Here is a 23,395-nt window from a genome sequence, read left to right as displayed (position 1 = left end):
TGACACAGATTTTAAATAATTTAAAGACTTCGCATATGGCCAGGCCCTGTCGTAACCTCCACCAAGGTACACTCACAAAGGGAAGGAAAAAGGCTTCCTCCCTCAATCCCCCATCCTTTCTTGCTTGGCTCCCTATCTGGAAGCATCACAGGGGCTCAGCTTATCACCGTGAAGCAATTTGGTTGCTTTGAATGAGAGGACAACAGCCGTACCCACTTCTGAACAGCTCCTGGAGTAGCTGAGGAGCCTGCCTGCCTGCCTCTGCTGGGCTGCCTGCGTCCTGGGAGCAAACAAGGTGGAGAGCGGCCGGCCAACACCATTGCTACAGGGCAGCGGTGGGGGAAATCATATAGCAAAAATGAAAAACGAGGACACATCCCCTGGCAATCTGCTGAGGACACGTTCTGGAAGCCACCTTCACAGCAGCCCCTCTGGTGACTGATTCGGGTGGGTGACGGCCTGAGCACGGCGAGGAGAGGCCTTCAGCAAGGGCAGCGGCCACCTCGGCTTTCACCTCAGCGCAAGCAGACCGGCACGACCCTTGTGTTGTGCACACCCCAGGCAGCTGGGTGACCGTTTCGGCTGCCTCCCTGGTGAATACAGTGTGGTCATTTGGAAGGGGGACAGAAACGGTGCTCACTGCTGTGCACAGTGGCACCCGCTAGTCTGAGGAGCAAGGAACAACAGCACTTTGCCCTTTGCTTTCAAGGAGTGTTATGATTCATATGTACCGAGAGTGGAATACCAGGGTTATTTCCTCACACAGAAAATTAACTTCAAATGTTTGTAATTGATCCATGAATATTCATGATCTTTTGGGAGGATTTCATAATTACTTCATTCTGGTTAGACTCATTTGATCTGCAGTAGAGACAGCAGTAGTTTACACTCCTTCATCAAGACGCCAACAATTTGGCAGCGTGACCTTCCCAGTTTCCTGTGCTGGAGAGCAGCTCTAGTTATCCTAATTGCAATCCCAAATGGAGTGGTACCTGAAAATAAATTGACTGCTGTTCAGTTTTAGAAACCACTCCACTTGGAAGTGCTGCTAGCGTAAACAGATGACATCTCCAGGAAACTGGAAGGTCACTCAGCAAAATACTTTGCATTTTGATAAGTAACATTTTATATGGCAACCCCCTGCAGTCTTCAACCCACAGTATTATCATAGAGGATGGAGAACACAAACACTCCTGCACAGAAAAAAAAAAAAAAAAAAAAAAAAAAAAAGAAAAAAAGAAAAAAAAAAAAAAAAGAGAGAGAGAAAAAAAAAAAAAAGAAGAAAAAAAAAAAAAAGAGAGAAAAAAACAGACTTCATCTGTCATTAATATCATGAAATATCATGAAAATTACACGGTTCACCTATGCTACTCACTAGACCTATTCCAGAAGAAAGTTAGGTTTAGAAGCTTATTCTGCCCATGCATCTGTGCACAAGTTTGCCTTATCGCCTCCAGCAATAAACTTTCAGCCTGTTGGCTAATTTAAAGAAGCTTTGAGAAAACAATTTAAAAGCCTCAAAGTCTCCATAACTATTGTGAGAATTGATGGCTGGGTGGATGGATGAAATCGTATTTGTGCTCCCACAGCAACGTGGCTGAGAGTCCTTAAACAATACCCTTGAACACACAAGGGGAAGGTACACAGGTAAGAGAAATTGCCAACCACGTGGCAACTTTCAGCCAGTATTCATACCTTTCTGGATGCCAAAATTAAGAGACACATTATCAGAAATGTGATTTTCTTGGTGCTGATCCTTGCAGAACTGCTCATTTAGATTAACAGACCAAAAAATATCCACTCATATGAAAGTGGATCTTGGCTATCAACTATTAACAACATTAGAGCAAAATACACAGTCAGATACCTCAAGAATTAGTGCTATCCCTGGTAGTCAATTTATTAGCTCTTTAAAGTTCCTCTTTACATACAACTCCAAACTCTCCTTCACAGAGAAGCATGGAACTATTAAAAGCTGCTAAGAGAAGCAACAACTTTTCATTGGCAGGGAACATGGACTCAGCTACAGCCAGTTGATGTGCTAATTTAGGATTTTGGAATTCTGTACTGACATGTACAGGTGATACATGCAGATCCTAGACACTTGGAAAATCCCACTGAAGTCAGCAAATCTCATGTGAGTCCATCACCTTCCAAAAATCTGGGTAAGTAACTAAGTCTGGACTTAGCTGTCTATCTACACAGCTTCTCCTTTACATCTCTATTCTTCCAAAAAGCAAAATGGACCAGAAAGCTGGTTTCACTTCACAGATTCCATTTTGCCTTTTTTCAAGTCAAAATAAGTTTTTTTCTTAACACCTGCAATGATGTTTGAAGAACCAGATGAATGGCAGAGTTCTCTGTCCCCTAAGTCCTTTGCCTCTATATTTGCACTTCCAACAAACAGCAGGGGTGGGTTGAGCTTGTTAGGAACTGGAGAGAGACCAAAAACTCATTTCACATAAAAATTAACAGCCATCAGACAGCAACAACTTTTGTCTGCAGATGGGCTGAGCTATCCTCACAATGGGCTGGCTGATTGAGAGATGTGATGAAACAGACTGAACGACAACAGTGATGTTGCTATCTTGCACTGTAATTAAAGATTACAGATGAAAAAAATCTCTATCTGTGACTGGCTTGGTGATGTCTGAAAAAAAGCCTCAAAACTGAGACTTTTATGAGCTGAAAACCATGGTAGTGTGGTCCGAACCCAGCTGTCACTGAAGTCAACAGAAAGGCTTCAGCAAGATTTGAATTGGGCTTTTACAGATTCAGTGATTGGATGCATGAGATGATGAATTGAATAATCCCTTCTTGAAGTCAAATACATGGCAATGAAGTTAAACCATGGAACCACAGGCAGTTTTATGATGTGTTTAAAAGTTTTTGGCAGCACAGGGCCAAATCTAGCAGCTGCTGCAGGGCAGTGGGAATTTTCTCATCTATAAACACAGGCACAAGAAAACTAAATGTTTGGTTCTCTTACCCCCCTTACACTTCATCATACTTTATTCATAGAGGATGCGAGATAAAACCTGAGGGACCCCAGTCTCCATGCAAATATTTCTTATTGTAAGCAAAAGTGACCAAATCAATATATAATGATTTTAAATGTATATGTGTTTGTCATGTAAACCATTTGGAGATTGGCCGTATCAAATACATTTATCTTAATCTATGCAGCAATTTAAAATATTAATGATGCACATGCATTTTTCATATTATGTGAAGTTTTGCTCCCCCTTTAAATGGATTCTTTATTTTCGTGGGATTTATTTTGCCCACTGTAATGCCATTAATTAGACATCCTCCTCAATAGACTGTCATATCTCCAGCACTTCAGAGATCTCTTAATAGCCTGTGACAGCAAAGAAAAGGAACTCTTTTAAATTTGGTGTTTTGTAACCATTACATAGCTTGCAGTTTTACCTAAGGTAACCAGAGCATGTTTCAATACGCATCTATTACACCCAGAAAATCAACTGTAAATTTGAGTATTTCCATGCTAATAGCTGCCTCTACACAAGATTGGCAGTCAGAACAGACTTGTGAGTGCCAGAAAGCAAAATACAACTACTAATGTTTGTATGTATTTAGCTTTAAATGATAAAAAGATATCTATTAAAGAATCAGCTGTTCAAAACCCCAGAAGCATTAAAATAAAATTTCAAACACAAGCTGAGCCAGTCTTTCACAAAAAGCCCCTTTCAACCTTCAACCATCTTCAGAAAGCCTCAAACTGGACTCATTTACAACGTGCCTGGAAGGGCCCTGTTCTGTTTACAGAGCTGCTGCTGAAGCTCAGTAATTCTTGCAGCTGAAAATAGTTGAGGCTGCGGGAATATTTTGGCAAAGTTCTTGTCCTAGTCTTATACTCTCTACTTGGCATCTGCTGTTGAATTTACTTAGAGAGGATACTAGAGGGACATTTGGCCTGAAGCAGTATGGCCACTATTATGTTCTTAACTTTGTATTACTGTGGTTTATAGCAAGGCTCTGCAGTCTCCCTCCTGCATCCCCGCCGCATGCCCACTGCACTCTCCTGAGGATGGGGAAATGTGTTCCTCAGAATCCCATCAGTCGCTGGGTTTGCAGGCATAAGAGAGGCCCAGGGGAAAGATGGTCATTGTGTTAAGGACAGCACACAGCCAACAACCACAGAGAAGGAGGGAAAAGGAACACATTGTTTGTTCTGTGTTCCTGTGAGACTGTCATCAGAAGGGGGTGATGCTTGGGGTGGGAAGAAACCGAATTATCACCTCCTGCTCCTGTCCTGTAGAGAGAATCATATATATCATCCTCCATAAGCGTTTACAAGACCCATCATTGAACACATTAGTGCTTCCTAGCACTGCCCACAACCACTGCCATTTCAGAGCAGAATGCTAGAAGCCATCAAATCTCGTGTTTATTCATGTTCCAGCACGACCCTTTGGTTTCCTTTGCTCTCCCTCCCCAGTAACGGGAATACTCCTGCTGCATTAACAGGCAACACATTGCTGCTCACCCTCTCTCTGTTGCCTCACCCTATTTGGGTATGGAAGCAAATTAATTTAGTCTTCTCTCATAAAAATGGTTTGGGTTGGAAGGGACCTTAAAGATCACCTGGATCCAGCCCATGCCATGGGCAGGGACACTTCCCACCACACCAGGTTGCCCAAAGCCCCATCCAGCCTGGCCTTGAGCACCTCCAGGGATGGGGCATCCACAGCTTCTCTGGGCAGCCTGTTCCAGTCCCTCACCACCCTCTGAGTGAAGAATTTCTTCCTTATATCTAATCTAAACCCACCCTCTTTTAGTATAAAGCCATTACTCCTTGTCCTATCACTACAATCCCTGACAATCCTGGTTCCCTCACCAGCCTTTCTTGTACTTGTTTCAGACTGAATTCATCCTTCATCCATGTAGGTGACCAGAGCTTTAACCAGGAGAGGAATTGCTAGTCCTAATATTTATGCATAGGGGCATTAATATTTTTCTATTGCCATTCCTCATGTGTCTGCAGACTTCATTACCTTCTCACTGTTGCATCGCCTGTGGACACCCGTGGTCATTAACCGACATGCCTAAATCAGCACACCCCCCCCCACTCCTCTGTCTAGCTGATGAGCTCCCAGATTTCAGTAGAAATTGTTAGCAGTCTGTCAGAGCAAGCCCTTGCACAGGCCATTAACGCCATTTCTATTACTCCAGCCCTCAAGGTCCTGCAGCTGCTCCCAGCTGATGTTCTTCCTTTGTACAGATGATGGCTCTTCACTTTGTGCAACCAGCCACCGTGATTAGCATGCTCCTGCTTTGTGTGTCAAGGCTGCTGATAATAACATGAAATAAAATCTCTCCCAAAACTGATCCTTGAGGAACTTCCCTGGTGGCCTTTTCTCTACTCTGATAGCTTCCACTTCAATGCAAGCAACTGCTGCCTCATCAGTCTTCACTATCAGATGCATCTTACAGCTCCCTGTCTTCTGCAGCTTAACAAATAATTCCTCATGGGGCTCCAATTCAGTTATTTACTCAAGTCTAGACAGATGACATTTACCACTGTTCTTTCACCTAGAAAATCAGACATCAGGTATCATCATGCACAAAAGAGATGGCGAGGGTTGTATCTGGGGCTGTCATGGAGGAGTACTGAATTTAAATGCACAAGTGGCTATTCCACATTTCCACTTCTTGGAACAGCCAAGAAATGTCAAGGCACCCCCTTCAGGAAGATAATATCTGGTGTCTGTACTTACTCTAAAGTGAGTTTAAACTCACTCGCACCTTCAGGATTTGTCCCTCCAACACGTGAATGCTAATTCTGAATATGTGTCGTAGCATGACTTTCTTAACGTTTCAATGTTAACTTCTGCAGCTATCACAATAGCAAAAAAATGATCATTTAATTCAGACGATCTAGCAGTGAACTCATTTCAGCTCCTCTCTTCTCTCCATCTCCCAAACACACTGATGAGCAAATCATTTAGAGAGGGGTTTGTCTGCTGACTGTATGGATTTTACTCAGCAGGAAAATATATTCATCTAATTGCACTTTGAATGGTAAGGATTTGAATAAATGAAATGGATTGTTCTATGAATAGAGGAATTAATGAAGACCAGTTTCCTGTGGGTTTGTGACCTATGTTCCTCCATTTCCTACCCTTCTACTGTCCCCTCTTCTCCACGCTTCCTATCACCTCACCTTGCTGCATCCCACTCAGCTCGTCTCATCAGTTTTTCATCTCCTCCTCTCCCTGCTGCCCTGTGTGAGCCAGCACAGATATACAGCTGCACAGAGCAGCGCAGGGCTGCAGCCTCACGCCTTCCTGGCCCAGCCTGAGTGGGCACCTGCTTCTGCCCCCTCCCTTGCCCAGGCCCAGGAGACTTGAGGAGGCTTCAAATGTCTGAAGGCCTGTTAAATCTGAGTTGAAATGGTCAGTTAAATGGCCAACTAAAAGATCTACTGAGATGACTGGAAAGAGAAATGTGATGACGTATCCTTCAGTGTCTTAGAAAGTGGCTAAAAATCTCTTGCAGCATATATGCCACGGCTAGTCCTGCTCTTGGAGCTTGTCAGACTCCACAGTTCTGGAACACAGCGCAGAGAAGTCATTCCCACCACCAGCTACTGAGGACAGAAAGGACGTTCCCCATATTAGCATTATGAGAGTGATTAGAGCCACCTAATTACAGCTCTGCAACGACAAAAATCTCAGCACACAGATGTCAAGTTAGCCAGGCTTTTAAGTTCTTCATGTCCTGTGGCTTACATTATTCCTGCTTTATAATTTTTCAGATCCATATTATGATTTTATGTCCAATTAATTCTCTGGGAGGATAGCAGTTCTCAGATGAACATGGAGTAAATACAATCAATAACAAATGGGCTGTTATGAGAGTTCAAGTCACTATGGTATTGTTAACATCTTCCAGTAGGACAGACTTAGTTTTTTGTTTTTGTTGTTGTTTCCTATGATGACACATTAAATACATAGCAAATGGCTTTAAGGTCCCCGTTTTCAAAGCTGCTATTGTATCAGTTTCCAAAAACGGTAAATTATGACGCAAAAGGGACCAAAGAAATTTGTCAACCCACAAATACTCCCTCAGTGCAACACATTTGCATATAGTTTAGCTAAGAGGTGTATTTGACCCAGGCATTTATAATTAACTCTTAACTTGTCATACATAAAGAAAAGCTTTATATTAATTTCAATGTTTTTGTTGCAATGTAATTCCAAGAAACACCAATTAGCTATCAAATGCTGACAACTTGCACTTATCACTGATTAGGGCTAGATATGAACTATAAACCTAGCACATTACCATAGTGCAACAGCTCATTACCAGTGTAGCTTTCCTAGCTAATCTTTTCTACTAATTTTTATTTAGGGACCTTCTGGCTAGCTCATCTGAAAATTATACGCTAATGATCTGAGCAGAACTGAGAGCTTTAAACTGTAACACAGGAGAGAAAATAATTCTATTTGATCTCTTTATGTTATGATAGATGCCATTTAATCAATTAGCACAGCAGTACACCTCATTCCAATCCAGACCTAGCAAATATAAAAGAAAGCATAAAAGGGTGAGAGCTTCACATGTCTCTAGACCTTCTCTACCATGAGACAGGGCATCATATATATCATACATATGATAGCAGAGAATGTTTAAGAGCACAGTCACAGACAGCAGTCAAGATACTATTTCCTGTGGGTCTCCTACAAGTCTAACATAGTGGATTGCCAAGGATGTGGCTGCAGATAATAGATGGGACATGACAGAGATAGGGTCACAGCACTGGCCACTGTGTCTCACAAAGACGTCAGGCAGGAGGGTGGCCCAAGAAGCATCCTCGGGTGCATGCTGCCACTTAAGCCTCCAGAAGGTTTCACACAGGATGGTGGACCCCTGGAATGGCCCAGAACCAGAAATGTGGCTTCTAGTGATGTCTGCTTCCTCTACTTCTATTCTTCTTGAGATTATGAAAGTGTTTGAGGAGCTGCATCCAGAATACAGATTCTGAACAACCATGGACTACAGATGCCACAGCAGTGACAACGAGTGCTTCATATTTATTTGCTAGAATTTCATAGAAATATATGATAAACAAGAATTACTTCTGAAATACATTGGAGATAAAGAAAAAAGGATATTTCATAATATCCACTTGTTAACGAGTACGAAGGTTTAAGGATGATAAAGGATGATAAGATGTAGGTAGGAAAACAATGTAAACAATCCACATTCTGTAAAGCTTGTATAAATTAAGAGTATTACAGGATATAGAAGTTCTGTATTTAATAACTAATATAAACAGATTGAGAGCAAAGACATAAAGATTTGGGAAGCAGCATAAGATCACATTTAGATGCTATCTCATTCCCTGTAATCTAACTGTGCTGGAGTTTCTTTTCTGAAGATTATGAGATTTACCCAACAATACCAATAATCATGCCGTGTGCTTACTGGACTCTACTCTGAATGAGTTGAAGATAGAGATGGTCAAATGCATATTAATGATTTGAGAAACAAAATATGGCTATAATTTAACGATTCAAACACCTACATTGCTGCTCTTTACTTGTCCAATTCAAAAATTAGATAATGCCAGAGAAAGTTCTCAACACTCATCTAGTCCTGACCTTAAGATGATAAGCAAGCGGTCTCTGAACTGCAGGAACCTGGACTCTTTTACTAAACAGTGGTAGAGATTTTTTCTTCATACTATGGACAAAAGGAGCAATCATTCCTCAGGACTCCCTTTTTTGGAATCTGAAAAGCAAGAGGCGTGAAGACTTGTCGCTCTCTGCCCTTCTTTCTAGATCTCCCAAAAGAATGTTCTCTAGTTAAATACAAAAAGATTTGCAGATTTAACAGCAAGAAACATCTCTTTATGAACATAATCAGACCACAAGGCAGAGGATGTTCATTTATTATGGAAAAGGAGCTGGAAGGAAAAAGCACCATACATATTCCTATTGCATATTATGAGGTTAACCAAGGAGAACTTACTTTTGCATTCAGGTAATGTGAAAAGTGATACAGGCAGCATATCAACTGTAAGGTCAGTTAACTCAGTCCCTTTTTATTAAGATAGTAATCATTGGTAAATAGTATTAGTTTGCTTCTGGCACAATAGAATTGTATTTCCAAATTGTACAGTCTTAGAAGGGAACTGATATGAAGCTCCAGTTACCAGCACAATTAATACACAGAGAAGAATAAAAAGATTATTAGATTTAATATGGATTACAGAATCAGATATTAATAGGAAAAATTTGGATTTTTATATTCCTGTGAGATAAACTAATGTAAAGCAACACACTGGTAATACTTATCATGAAGCACAACAGTTACGGGTTTTGTATCTGTACGGACCATAAAATTATTAAGAAATTTATTTGTGCTCTGCACTGAGAGCAACCTTCAATAGAGACAGATAAAATAACTGTTTAGTACTTAAATGTGATATTGCTAGTCAAAATGATTTTCACATATCCCCACTGTTATATTGAATATTATCGTACTATAATTTCACACACAGCCTGCAACGCTCTTCACTCTGTTGAAAAAGTGTGCTGTTTTGTTGCTGCTCTCTTCAGGTACCCATTGTTCTCTGGTCCTTGGCTAGAGGGACATGTTTAGCAACAGGACAGTTTGCTCTCTGATTAGGCATCTAAACAGTTATTAGTGTGTAGCTGAGATTCCTTAAAAGAATGAGGCATCACCCTCTATAGAGAAGCACCACTGATGGATGGGACCTGGACAATGGAATTAAAAAATTATTTTGTCTTATTGCTCTATTTAAAAACAAACAAACAAACAAACAAACAAACAAAGGCAGAAAAGTTTAAGCTAAACTGTGAATTTTTCTGGGAGGACAAAAAAATCCATTTCAATTTTCACAGCACACCTAACAGAAGCATTTGATACCAGGAGGAACCAGGGAAGTTCTTCCACAGCACTGCATAAACATCGTGGCCCTGGCTGGAAAAGGCTCAACCCTGCTGGGAACACAGATGACAGCCCCGAGGAGCATGTACAGGAGAGAGACCCAAAGCATCGCATTCAGATTCACAAAAGCAGGAGCCTTTCACCAAACAGTACCCTCATTGCCATGAGGCTTACTGTGCTGAGAGGAACATTAGGGGAACTGGCATGACACCTACAAATGGACGCTGAGGATTTCACTGGTTTGTGACCTACCTGAGGTTTGTCTGACACACACAGAAATTATTTCTGGTGAAGGAACCCATAAAGCACTGCAACCAAATGTAGCTCAAGACCAGCAAAAGCTACCAATTAAAATACCATTACACAACACATCTAAAATGGCAGTAGTCATCTAACAAGAGAAAAGAAAATCTGTTACCAGTTTAACAGGCTTATTTTATATTCTGTATGATGCAAAAATCCCAAGGGTTACCAAAGAACATTCTCAATTTTTCTGTAAAACACACTCCACAGTAAAGAACCTCAAATCCTGGCTGAGAAAAACATGGGAGGGTTTCACAAATCTCACTGGAGAAAAACTCTGTAGCCTGCCAACAGGTTTTCTTTCACAGACATGCATTTTCAGTCAAATCTTACTCAGCTTTGCTCTTCCACCAGGCCCTCTTTCACACCACTGTGTATATATATATATATACACACATATATATATAATTATAAATATGTGTGTGTATATATATGTAAAAATACAAAAATATATATACACATTATATAATGTATATATACATACACACACAGGACTGTAGCAACTACCGCACAGTTACCCTCAGTCCCCTTTTGCACAAGGACAACTATCTTCCACCACTCCACAAGTGCCCATACGTGAAAGGTGAGCAGGAATCAGGAGATGCATGTGAGCATGGTCTGAGTACATAGAGCTCCTGGCACGCTCTCTCTGTCTTTCTGCAGAAGTGCAGTTATTTCTGTAACACCATACCTTTGGAAACATTTTTTCCCCATGCAGTGTATGCCAACTGGGTAGCAGATCTGGATACAGCATCTAATTCTTGTCTTCTTGCATAGGCCTGTAACTTCAAAGCACATCACAGGAAGCCTGTGAAAAACCTTGTTTGCAACACAGCAAAAATGTGGTCTAGGAGCACAAAAGATTCTTACCCTGTTTATATCTGGAGGCAGAAATGAAAATTGTGTCCAGTCCTTATAAGACTGCTTCAGGGAGCTTCAGGTCCTACTGGCAGAGAGGTGATGAGGTTCTTTTAGTAGCTCCTGTTGTAAGTGGTTTCCTTCATTTGCTCTCCAGCTGCCTCCAAGATGAGCAGCACAGGTGCCTACTGCAGCCTGGGCTGCCCTGAGGGACTGGCACAGTCGGCACAGGAACTACAGGAGACCCCTGTCCGCTCGAGCTGCTGCAGAAGGCAGGCAGGACACCCAGCAGGGCTGCAAGTTCTGAGAGCAGGGCAGAGACCTCAGTGAGAGCACCCACTCCTGCACAGAACAACAGAGCCTTGGCTCAGGTTGCCCAAAGAATCTCCCTCCTTGGAGATCTTCAAAAGGCACCAGGCCCTGGGCAATCTGCTCTGGGTGTCCCTGCTTGAGCAGGGGGTTGGACCAGATGACACCCAGAAGCCATTCTGTGGTTCTCTGAACACATTATTGTTTCAATTCTGAGCCCCAAAATCCCTTCACATCTACTTCAGCTCCCAGTTTCTCTTTTTGTTCTACAGAGACTGAAGACTGCATCTCCACAGGTCCCACCTTTGTAACAGCACCCAAAATAGCCGCTGCCACAATTCTGCTAACCCAGCTCTTTGCTCTGCAGAACCAGAAATCAAAGGAAGGCAGAAGGGCTGATATTTCTGACAGTACTGATGTGCATTTTATCATTGATTTTCAAAACGAGTAAAGCTTTTTTTCTGCCCAAGAGCAAAACTTAGGAATAGAAAGAGAACCATTTATTAACTCAAGCCCCCTAAAAAATAACCTATAATTTAAAATATGGCAGATAGAACACTTTTGCTGATGTGATAGGTAGGACAAAATACATCTAAAACAGTTCCTGCTGTCTGAAATTACTTTTATTAAATGTTGTCACATATTGCTGGAAAACATGTCACCTGATGGCATTTATAAATAAACAAAAATTTAAAAATTAAAATATTCTAACAAGTTTGGTTCTGCAGCAGGAGAGGGAGCTCATTTTAATATTTCAGAAGTTAGTACTCACCAGCCTGCTCAACTCTGAAAAGTCAATGCATATTTTAAAAAATTCACTTCACATCTGTTCACTGTGTACAGGCCTGGAGGCAAGCACCATCCAGAAAACTTTGATCATCCAGCAGAAACTAGTTGGTATCTGAAGGGCAGTGAGAGGATTGTCTTCGTCGCTTTCCTCTCAAACGTGTTATGAAAATAACAACTTCAGTAAAAGTTTGTAGGGAAAAAAAAACAACATCTTGCAGCTGCAACACCATTCAAATGCTCCTGAAGCAATATGAAAACTGGCTGAAAAATTCAGCATTTTGAAGCCCCTAATTCTCTTCAAAGCTCTTCAAAATGGGCCTGTCACTCCACTGAGGGGGATCAGTTAAGTTTCATATTGGTGAAATAGAGTCAGAGAAAAGACACGGTCTAAAGAAGCATTGTTCAACAATTTGCTCTTAGAATGTATACTAAGATTTTGTTTACTTTTGAGTTCACAAATAAGATTTATATACATCTCCGCCTTTGAAAAGGAAAATCATATAGTCCTGCCTGTGCCACTTCAGGAGTCACAAATTCCTATTTATGAGACAAGTTCCTATATAACCTCCTTGAGCTCAAAATTCATGGTCACAGACCCATTTGCAGGAAGCCATCAGATGATCGTACATTTCCTCTTTTCACATTCACTGATTCATACCAGCAAGCTCATCCCTTGCAATCCCTGACAATCCCAACACTAGGTAACACTTAACCCCATACTGCTTCTCTCAAAAAGTAAGCTGTTAATCATCGAATACTGAACATGAACTACTGTATACAATACCCCTTAGCAAGGATTTGAGGATTATCTCATCTAATTAGATATAAGCATGTTTTCTAATCTCTGGGCTTAAGTCAAAGCCCAATAAAAAGACCTCCATTGACTTACACTGAGTTTTGGATCACGCACTGTGAGAACTTGATTATGCATTTCAAAGACAGAGACCTTAATAAAAAGTGTAACTAATGACAAAGGAAGAAAAGCAGTTAACTGAGTTAAATGGTCTGGATGTCCCATGTAACTAGGGATGAGTCTTGAGAAAGAAATCACTAAAAGTTTCTGGAAGTCATGTGAGTGTAACAACTCAGCTGACTGCTAGTTTTCAGACTCCTAAAAGCACGAGATTCTAGTAGACACACTAAAACATGCTTTAATATTTATTTATTTATTTATATAACTGCCTGCCATGTGCAAACAGGTTCATTCTAGCAATGAAAAGTTTGATTCTTGGGAATTTATTCCATTGACTAACAGGAAGCACTGTTAGCATGCTTTCAACCTTATATCCCTCTGCCTCATTACTGAAGGATAATCGTTCTGCCACCTTGTCTCACCAGAGCAATTCTTTCCTCCTGTGTGTACTTGCATCCTTGAAATACTACAGAGCAGTTGTCATCTCCCCTCTCAGAAAGGAGCTTCCTTGCAAGCTATGAAGCTTCATTTCTGTTACGGTGTTCTTCCAGGTAAGCAACCCTCTCACCTCAGACCTTTCATAATTCCTCTTGCTTCTCTTTTAAATACCCTCCAGCCTGTAATATCTTCGTAACAATGAGGTGCTCAAATCCGAACGAGGTATTGTAGGGGCTGGCACTATGCAAAGAAAAGCAATTTTCTTTGGTAGTCTGCAGTGGTATGTGTGTGCCTTCTTGCCCCAAGTCACCCCAGCTTTGTGTAGGGAAAGAAGGATCAGTAGGGAAATGAAAGCTAGCTTCACAGATAATATTTGCACAACTGTTCAAGGAACTGGATATAACCAAAAATGTGAACTAAGGCTAATAAAAATTACCACATGCTTTTTGATAATTTGCTGCATTGCAAAAGATCTCATTATTCCAAGAATATGACTATTTAAAAATTGTTCAATTATACATGAAATGAATTACCACCATGTTTCCATGGGAGAAAATGTATTAGTGTTCAATTGAGCCTGAACTAGTCAGGGAACAGGTGGGAATAAACTGCTGGATACCCTTACTGAAGCAATATTAAGGTTCAAAATGGCATTTTAATGAATTAAGTATAGATTCATTTGTACATGAAATCACCACAACTGCCTGTTTGGGTCCCAGTCAAGTTATAATTCAACAATAACTGCATGCTACCGGATTGCTTGTTCATTACCAGTTGTGGCTGTGCTGGCCCTGGACCAACATGGTGTCCTTCCCTGATACAGCTATCTGCTGATGATAGGAATGGCTATTTAAATGCAATTAGTAATTGCTATTAAATCTTCCTATAAGCCAAAAGCACTTCCCTTCTCATTTCATTTTGCAGTTCATCATTATTTGCTTATTACAGTATCTGTAAAGAAGCAATTCATCGAGTGGCTGAAAGAGCATTAGAAGAGCGAGCTCACAAGGCCTGATTCTTCCCATGTGAACATCCGTGCAGAGTGGAGCCACGTCAGCTGAGGTCTGCTATAAAACTGGGGTAATGGGATTGGGCTCAGTGAAAGCAACACACTCACCTGCATCCTCCCCACACACATGCAGACACCCCTGCTCCAATTAACGTGCTGTCAGTCTGGCAGAACTGAATTGAAAACGCAAAACTGGGGAATGGTATGCTGTGGCTTTGTGCTCCACTGAAGCTTTCCTTGAGGATTTTGTCTACTACCTCTCATTAACTTGGTGATGAAACACACTACTGTAGGACATGCAGATAAATGTCAAATCTGCACTATCAGCTGTACAAACCATCCTACAATAAACTGCATTGCTGATGAAAACTACAACAGTGATTGCTGGAGCATGCAAAATCTGTTACCCTCCTGCTCCTAAGTTGCAGACTAAATTAATAAAATGTAAAAAGTTTTCCTACATTCACAGACTGTGCATCCCTGATTCCATCTACAGTTCTCTGGAATAAAGAAGAAAATTGACAGATACTCAACCTAGTAAAAGTGTCAGCTACAGAAAACCCCCAAAGGTGAAAGTAATTGCCAGATGCTCCAAATCCTCATTATATCCATGCTGACAGTGTTTCTGTGCTCACCTCTTGCTAGCAACTGCATCACTCTTCCAAGTTGCCAGAGCACTCTGGCAAGTGTCAAAGAGCGTGCACCTAAGGCCAGGTCCTCAGCTGGTATAATATGGCAAAGCTCCAAGGGCTTAAGTGCCTGCCAGCCAAAGCTCTGGCCCGTGCGACCTGGCTGCCAACGTCATGGAAAACTTCCTTTGTTTCTGAGCAGCTCATGGTTTTGATAGCTAATTATTAAATATTTCACATTCAACAAAATCTCAATTGACAGCTCTCCTGCAACCGGATCACTTGGGGGTATTTCTTAGGCTTATTCCTTTATTTGAATGGGCTCATCTCATTTCCTCCTTTGCTTCCCAGTTCTTCTCTGTGGATTGTTGCCTCCTCTATGCCTTATCTCCCAGTGTCTCTTGGAGCTCTCCCATTCATTTTGGACCATTTCCCAGTCCTGGAGCTCTGTTTCAGCTGTCACTCATGTCCTCATTTTCCCTTTCTATTCCCCATTTATCTGCTTTCACATTTATGGAAGTAAACCAGCGAAACAGTTCTTCACCCACTTCTAATATATTAAGTATTAAATTAACACAGAAAGATCGTGGATTTCAAAGGCTGCACAAGATTTTATTTTCTGAGGCTTTCTGTGGCTTTTGCACCATATTCTCACTGAGAAGAAGCAAAAGCAAGCAACAGAAAATAGGAATGCAGCAGTGAAAAGCATAAGTAACTGAAATCACTCAAAAAAATAATAATAATAATAATGTGATTTTAGGTTTAGGTGTGGGTAAAGTCACCAATAAACAGATTCCCCATTGAGCATATAGTTCAATTTTGGCATTAACTTCTTACACTTACAAAACAGACTCAATTGTATGAATCCAACTAAACTAAGACTTAGTACAAGCCTGTAGCTAAGGATAAAATCTCCAGTACTCATACGAGTTATTGTACAAGAGTCCTCCTGGAAACAAGGACTCCACCAAGCAGCGTACCATTTTCCTTACATAGAATGCTCTTTCATTGATTCGGTGTTACTGCCAATTCTTTCCTCAGCAGCTGCTCAAATTGCTCTGCAGAGAAACCCTCCCAGGACAGCACTAACAGAGCCATCCCTTGTGATGTTCCATCTTCTGAGCGTTAGTAGGAGCAACTACCAATGAGGATAATCCCAGAGTCGGACCAATCATGCTACTGCATGCTTAGTAGCAGGCATACTGGAAGCCCTGTCAGAGTCTTTCACTGCTGTAAAAAAAAACACCATATTGTGTTTGATTCTGTGCCTGTACCATTTTTATAGTGCTGCAATTCCACTGATGACAGTGGAGGTACTCCTGATTTATGCTGGGATGGAAGAGAGTGCAGGAAAATTACCACTACTGTAGTTTACTTGCCACCATGGCCTCTCTTTCAATTATATTGTCTTCACATCAGTTAAACTCTTGGTCTATTCTTCCACATGCACTTTCTCCCAGTTGGCATCTGTGTAAGAGCCCCCAGACCATAATTATTAATTTTTTTTTAGTATAATAGATAAATAAATGGCAGAGATGTGGGTAGTGTTTGAAAAGTACAGCATCCGTGCTATTTATCAGTTAATTCCAGGTGCTGTGTTCAGTTTTAAGTTTATTGCGAAGTGGTTTTTAGCTTTCCTTATCTCTTCCTGAAAAGTTTTCACTGATGTTTCATTTGAGAATATTCTAACTTATCTTACAAATGCAAAGGCAAGATGCATAAACAAAAGATATCCCCATTCTTTTCTCTTGCAATTCCTCACACAGATGAAAAAACTGCAGACAGGTACACCCATTTAACCAAGAAGCGAATCTCAATAACTGGATTCATCCAAACCTCATTTTTGTTTTAACCCCAATAATCAACTAGCAATTTAAGTAAATACCTGACATAAAGCATACTCTTTCAGCTCATCTTTTATACCACAATACCATAATACATCACTTTCCCTTTTCTCCTTTTTACTTAAAAGCAGTAATAGTCTGCCCTTGGGAAAAGCACAAAGCCAGATTTTCCATCCCATTAGAACAATCTGTGTGAGTCTTTAGCTCTGAAATAAAGGTAACAGACTCCTAACAACACTTACAATGTAAGTCATGCTTTCTGCCAAGTCTGAATGCCCTTTACAAAGTCCTGCTTGATTTTTTTCTAGCCCGGTGTTATAAATGTGAATATATACATAAATAGATGATTTTCCAAAGGTCACGCAGAAAGAAAGAAAGTTTTAGCCTAAGGTTTAAGCACCATATTAGATCTTAAAACATGTTGGCTCTGGCTCTTGTGTAACCTTATACCAAACACTTAGTGTCTTTTATTTTCTACAAATAAATAAATAAAATAAAAATACCAGCATGTAATATATGGGACAATCTGCAAACATCTGAGAGAGAAGCAGAAGTTCAGAGAATAACATTCATGCTTTCAACTCACACCCATCTGTCTTATGAACAAGACTCCACCTCTGGATATGCGTGAGCATCTAGTTCAAAATCCAGGATGCCTCCGGAAACACAAACACATTGGGATAGCACATTAAGAGAAAAGCCTATTAGATAAAACAAGCAACAATTTCTGAAAAAAAAATTCATACAGCCTTGCACTTTTCTAAACAGTTTTCTTCCATTCTCATAGCCATTAAAATGTATAAAAATGATTATTTCCTAAACAGCATTACCATGAATTATCGCCACTACTGTTGCCTAGCAACTGGAGTAATTTTTGAATAGTGAGCTACATAAACCAGTATCTGGAGTTTGTGCAAATGGGTATTCATCTGAGGGTTTAAAACACATTCCTCATAGAAATCAGATGCAGAAAATGGAGCACTAATGTAAAGCTGAAACACTTTTAAGAAAATAAAACAGCTCTAATAACTGCTGCAGCTTAGCAAAATCCTCCTCCTATAGCAGAGCTGAGCTCTGTCAAACTTGGTCAAGGCTGGAGGTGAGTTCTTTGCTCTCTTTGGGGTAGCATGTGCCCCTTTCCAATTTTCATGAAGATGTTTGGCATCCCTGTGGAGGAAATCATTCTTGCCCAGTCTTCTGAGGGATTTGCTCCTAACTCAAGAGCAACAGAAAATGGTGACATTAAATGGCAACGTATTTAATTCAAATAAATAATTCTATTTTTATATGACACATATTGAGCTAGAAGAACTCACTGGTTCATATCACACTATGACAGAGTGATGTGCTTAAAAATGTTCAAAATTGGTCTGGACATTAATAATGACAAAGAGATAACCCACTGATATATTAAAAAGAGTTTATAAACACATAAATGAAAGACACAAGCTCCCTTAAATCATGGCATAGTCACTTATTAGCTGCATGTGGTTAGCCATTACAGAGATTCTTGCCCATTCTTCAGACCCAAGTGGAATTTAACTTGATTGCAGGACAAGATCCCAACCTGTATTGTTTGATGTCTGTTTGATTTCTTACAGCTTTAATAGACAAGTTCATGCTAAAGATAATGTCAATCTGTGTTACTGTTCCCGAACTCTTTTCCCAATGGAGAAAAATTCCAATGTACTGGCTTCCAAGGCTTCCTAGCCTTATGGGTAAGAAAAAAATGTAAAATGTGCTGAACACCAGCATGTTTCATGGAGACTGCAGACAAAGAGGCAAATTCATCTTGGCACAAACACACTGCCTGCTGAAGACAATGGAGTAATATCTGCCTATACCAACAATGAATCTGAGCAAGCTTTTCCATACAACTGCTACCTGTAGAGACAAGGCTGAATACAGCACTAGGTGGAGTTTAAGAGACTGCAGCTTCTCCAAGTTCAGAAAACATTTCTGCAGTAAGAGAAAACCTTTATGTGTTGTTCTCAGACATTATTTCAGGGCTCCCAGGAAGCTGTATTGTGCCCACCAACAGGCTGCCACAAACTACCTAATGGCTGTTTAATAGCTCAGGCAGAGAAGAGGTGCTCCATTTTGCCTGTTACGATGTGAAAATTTGTTGAGACCACACACACAATGCACAGTGCTATTGTATAAAGGAAACATTTCCCTTGTTTTCCTTCAGTACCACTCACAAATGGCAGTCAACAAAGTTTTAATTTTATCCTTAACGATGAAAGAGAATAACCCTAAACAAAGGGATATGATCTCAGCTAGATAGGCTAGCCATTGCTGCACACAAGAGGTGCTACTGAACACATACCACTTCAGTCTATGGGATGCACAGCCTCTTCTACAATGCAGCACACAAACATACACACACAGACATCTCCTTCCTCTCTCCTCCACACATGAGCTACACACACCTGCATTGCCAGATCGTGTGCTCCCACAGCCACCGCTCATGAATAGATCACCCTTGGGAAAAAATACATTCTGCACTCTTCTCAGCAAGAAGTGGACAGAAGTTGCTCCAAAATCCACCAGCATGTTTAGCAAATTTTATTTTTAAAATCCTCTTTGGAGACAGAGATATTGCCTCTGATTTCCAGACAACAAACCACTGCTGTATACTGTGCTTCTCTTCTTATGGGAGCAGATACAAGACGAGATGCTGGCCTGAAGAGAGCTTTTATATTCTTTCAGCAGTACGGAGGCATTGATGAGCAAGTGTGCTGGCACCACTGGCTGTGGAAGCTCAGAAGTGCAAAGCTGGGAACCGCTGCAGAAAGGGATCGCTAGTGCAGCAAGTGGGAGGCATGTTTGGTAATGCTTTTCTCACAGCCAGGCACTGCCAGGGAAAACAGCTGTTGTATGTGGTAACTATTCCTTGTGTGTTCCGTTCTAGCCTAGGGAGCATCATTAACATCATTTTTCTATTTCTACAGTCTGCCTTCTCTTCTCTCCCATAAAAACTGAAAGGAAGAAGGACAGATTTTTTTTGATAAGCATAGATTGAGCAGCATTTAGTGAAGTACAGTGTTTAAGCCATTTCCACACTACAACCAGGTGAATAAGCCACAGAAAATTTCATGAATATTTATATGTACAAATTTGGTTAGCCAACTGAATACCAGTCTGACTGAATTCAAGGAACAGGAATATTTCTGAAGAGCATGCTTTAAGCCAAGACTGCCAAACAATTTTGGGAAATAAATATTTAAAGAAAAATAAAACCAAAAACTCATTTCATCTTTATTTTCTAAAATGAAGACAAAACCACAAAGTAAAACTTATCAATATCTTATACTCTTAAATGAACTTGAGAAAAAACACTTTTATAATCTTCAAAGTGGTAAAACAGATAGAATTTATGGACGCAAACAAACTCTGTAAATGACTTTCTTAGTTCATTTTTCATGTCACCCTATTGTTCCCACCTCCAGATCTGATACACACATTTTCCACAGATGTAGATGTACATTCAGTAGCAGTTCAATTACAAGATGCTACATAAGCCATTCCTATGAGGCTGGTTGCTACTCCCTAGGATTTAGGCTACAGAAAAGCAATACCTTCCCACAAAATAAGAAAACTCTCTAAAATAAAAGTTGTATGACTGTCTGGGTTGGGTAATGAGTCCAAACTTGCCTTCAGACCTGTACACATGATGAATGGGCTGAGACAACAATGAAGAGAAATGAGTACAAAACATACGTACTAGCTGAGGATCTCCTCTAATTTCCCAGAAGCCACCTGCAGTAGCAAAGGCCACTTGTCTAGTGTGACAAATAGGGCCTACTTCTTTTTTTTGCAAGTGAAAGGCTGACAGAGATTCAAACTACACAAAAATAAAATGTAAAGTAACCTTGCATCACAGAAACAATCCTATGGTAAAGATTCATGTACATTGTGACAGATATTTTTGAAAAACAAAAATGTGTATAATGAACAGTAAAACATTTTTCTCTATAATGATTTCTCTCCTTTATGAAAGGAACTTTTGCTTCATGGAGCAAATACGAAACTGGATCTCTGAAGCTTTAAAGGATTAAAAAATTTTCGAACAATCCTAGAAAACAAAATCCTCATGTGTTGAACTTTCATCCATAAGATCTTTAAGGCAACCAGGTTCTCTATCTTCAGGCTTCTTCCTTTGAAACCTGAACACGAAATACAGTGTAGCTACCAGACATACAGCTAGATCAGGCTTCACTCAACTTCAGGGAGGCTTTGCAGACTGCCTCAAGAGGACTGCACCAACCCCAGGAGACTGCCTTCCTGCTTACCACAAGTCTGGAGTGAGACAAGTAAACTGCTTGCAAGCATCCTCTCATTAGGTGGAACAGAATATCACTTACTTGTACGGGATGTGTTTGCTTCCATTGACAAGGGCAAGGATGACATTGCCCAGTGCTGACAACGAGAGACAGAGGCCAGAGCTTCCTTCGCGGTTTTTGCTGAGCACTTTCACACAGCTCCCCAGGTCAATAAGGTGCAAGCGGCTGCGACCTCCAGACACTGCCATAAACAAAGAAAGCAAATGGTTAGCATGTGCCTCCAAAAGCAGTTTCCCAGGAAAGCTAAAGGCTAGCTACGACTTGTGAAGAGGAAACAAACCAGAAACCTCTCCTAATTCGTGGTATCAGCAGCAAACTGTAGGGATCCTGTGAGTTCACTTTCAGCCTGTATTGCTATATGTTTCTGTCCACTACTGACTTGCTTTAAAACTGATGAGGTTTTCGTTAATCATCTGCTCCTCCGAGTTTAACCCTGTGGCAGGTGGTCATCAATGTATTGTTGTTTTTGTTGTTTTTTTTTTTTTTTAATATAACTCCTTTAGCCTATACCTTAGTTGGCTCTGTTTCTGTCTCTGAGATTTCTGTTTCTCTGCCTGGAAAACTACAGGTTGAGAATTGCTGCTTGGTGAGCAGTGGTTTTGTGATAGCTTCAGTTTTTCTCTTGTCCTTCCCATCTTGGATACTGAAGGTTCATAGGAACGAAGGCATCAATGGGATATTAAACTTTGCTTTAAGTTTACATATTTTTAAATTATCATTTGGGCTAAGAAAAGGTTTTCCATGCTGTGTGTAGTGGGTTGTTAGAAAGCTGTTCTGTTCTGAAAATGGTTTCTGTAGAACTGGTAGTGGGTGCCTGTTTTCTGTCATGCTTACTCTGTATCAACACAACTACGCTGAAAGTGAAAGGATGTTACCTTTGAAATACCAAGATTAACAAACGTTTGCTCTTATGAAAAATCTATGTTTCCTTTATGAACCCAGGGGTGGGGACTTCGCAAAATTTACAGAAGTGCTTCTAATTTTCTATTTTCTGAAGACAATTTCCTAGCTGCTTTCATTTTCCTTTTTTTGTGTTTTGTTGTTGTTGTTTTACATCTGCTCTTTGACCAGTTGTCCCTATTCTCAAGAGTTAGTTTAGAAGCAACTGAAGGAAAAGACAGTTTTGTTATAGAATCATAACTCAAAAGTTAGCACTCTTTGAGGATCTGAACATAAACAGAAGTAGAAATACTTTCACTTCTAAGTTTACCTCTCTGCAACTAAATTCACAGCCATTTCTACATAGCACCCTAACTCACGCATTTAATCAAAAATATTTATATATATTGGAATTGGGGGAGACCTGCTCACAAGAAAAGATGGCAATGGGAGCAACTATATGATGGAGATCTTAGAAAATAAGTTTTCAGATACATTTCATTGCTTTGGAAATGCCTTAACAACCACAAACACATTCTTCAATGATCCTGCATTGAGTAGCTGTGGTACCATGGCATGTAGGTGCCACAGGAGGTAGAAGAAAATCCACAGAAGGAAATAAATGCACATAGATATATGAAGAAGAAACTTGTAAAACGCTGCGTGTTGACTAAAAGGTGATACATGATCATATCATTTTGCAGATTTACTTAGAGAAAGTTTAGTATGAAATACATATCTAAATATATAAATCATACAGCTACCAAAGGCATATAAAACATCAGCACACTAAAGGCATATGTAAATTAGAAGATGTTAACCGACATTCAAAAAATAAGGAGGGAGAGAGATTTCATTTTGCATGCACTGCAAAGCACAAGGCTCACTGCTTATTGCTACTACCTGGTATCTTGCATGACACAAAACTCTGAAAATACAAAGCCTTTCTGTAGAAACCATGACAATGCATTATATATAACGCTGTAATTCTGATTCAGTTGTAGGTTACAGCTAATTAAAATAAACAACTAGAAATAGATTTTTATGATAAAAGAAGAAAAAAAGAAAAATGAACAAAGAAGAAGTGGAAATAAATCAGAAGAAAGGAGAAAAATGAAGCCGAGAAAAAAGAGAAG

At 40.3% G+C, this 23,395-nt stretch overlaps 1 protein-coding gene across 6 annotated transcripts in view; it reads right to left on the bottom strand.

Annotated features, from left to right (window-relative positions):
• KIF26B (kinesin family member 26B) overlaps positions 1-23,395 on the bottom strand; it is a 301,650-nt gene that overhangs the window by 32,457 nt on the left and 245,798 nt on the right. For all 6 annotated transcript variants that reach the window (XM_084512195.1, XM_084512198.1, XM_084512197.1 and 3 more), the window contains one exon: positions 21,402-21,561. In XM_084512195.1, the coding sequence (XP_084368321.1) occupies positions 21,402-21,561 (160 nt within the window). The remainder of the gene's footprint in view (positions 1-21,401; positions 21,562-23,395) is intronic.

This window comes from Aythya ferina (assembly GCF_964211825.1).
Source record: "Aythya ferina genome assembly, chromosome: 3".
Taxonomy (NCBI): Eukaryota; Metazoa; Chordata; class Aves; order Anseriformes; family Anatidae; genus Aythya; species Aythya ferina.
Note: the sequence above shows the minus strand (reverse complement) of the source record. Positions and strands in the feature narration are given on the sequence as shown.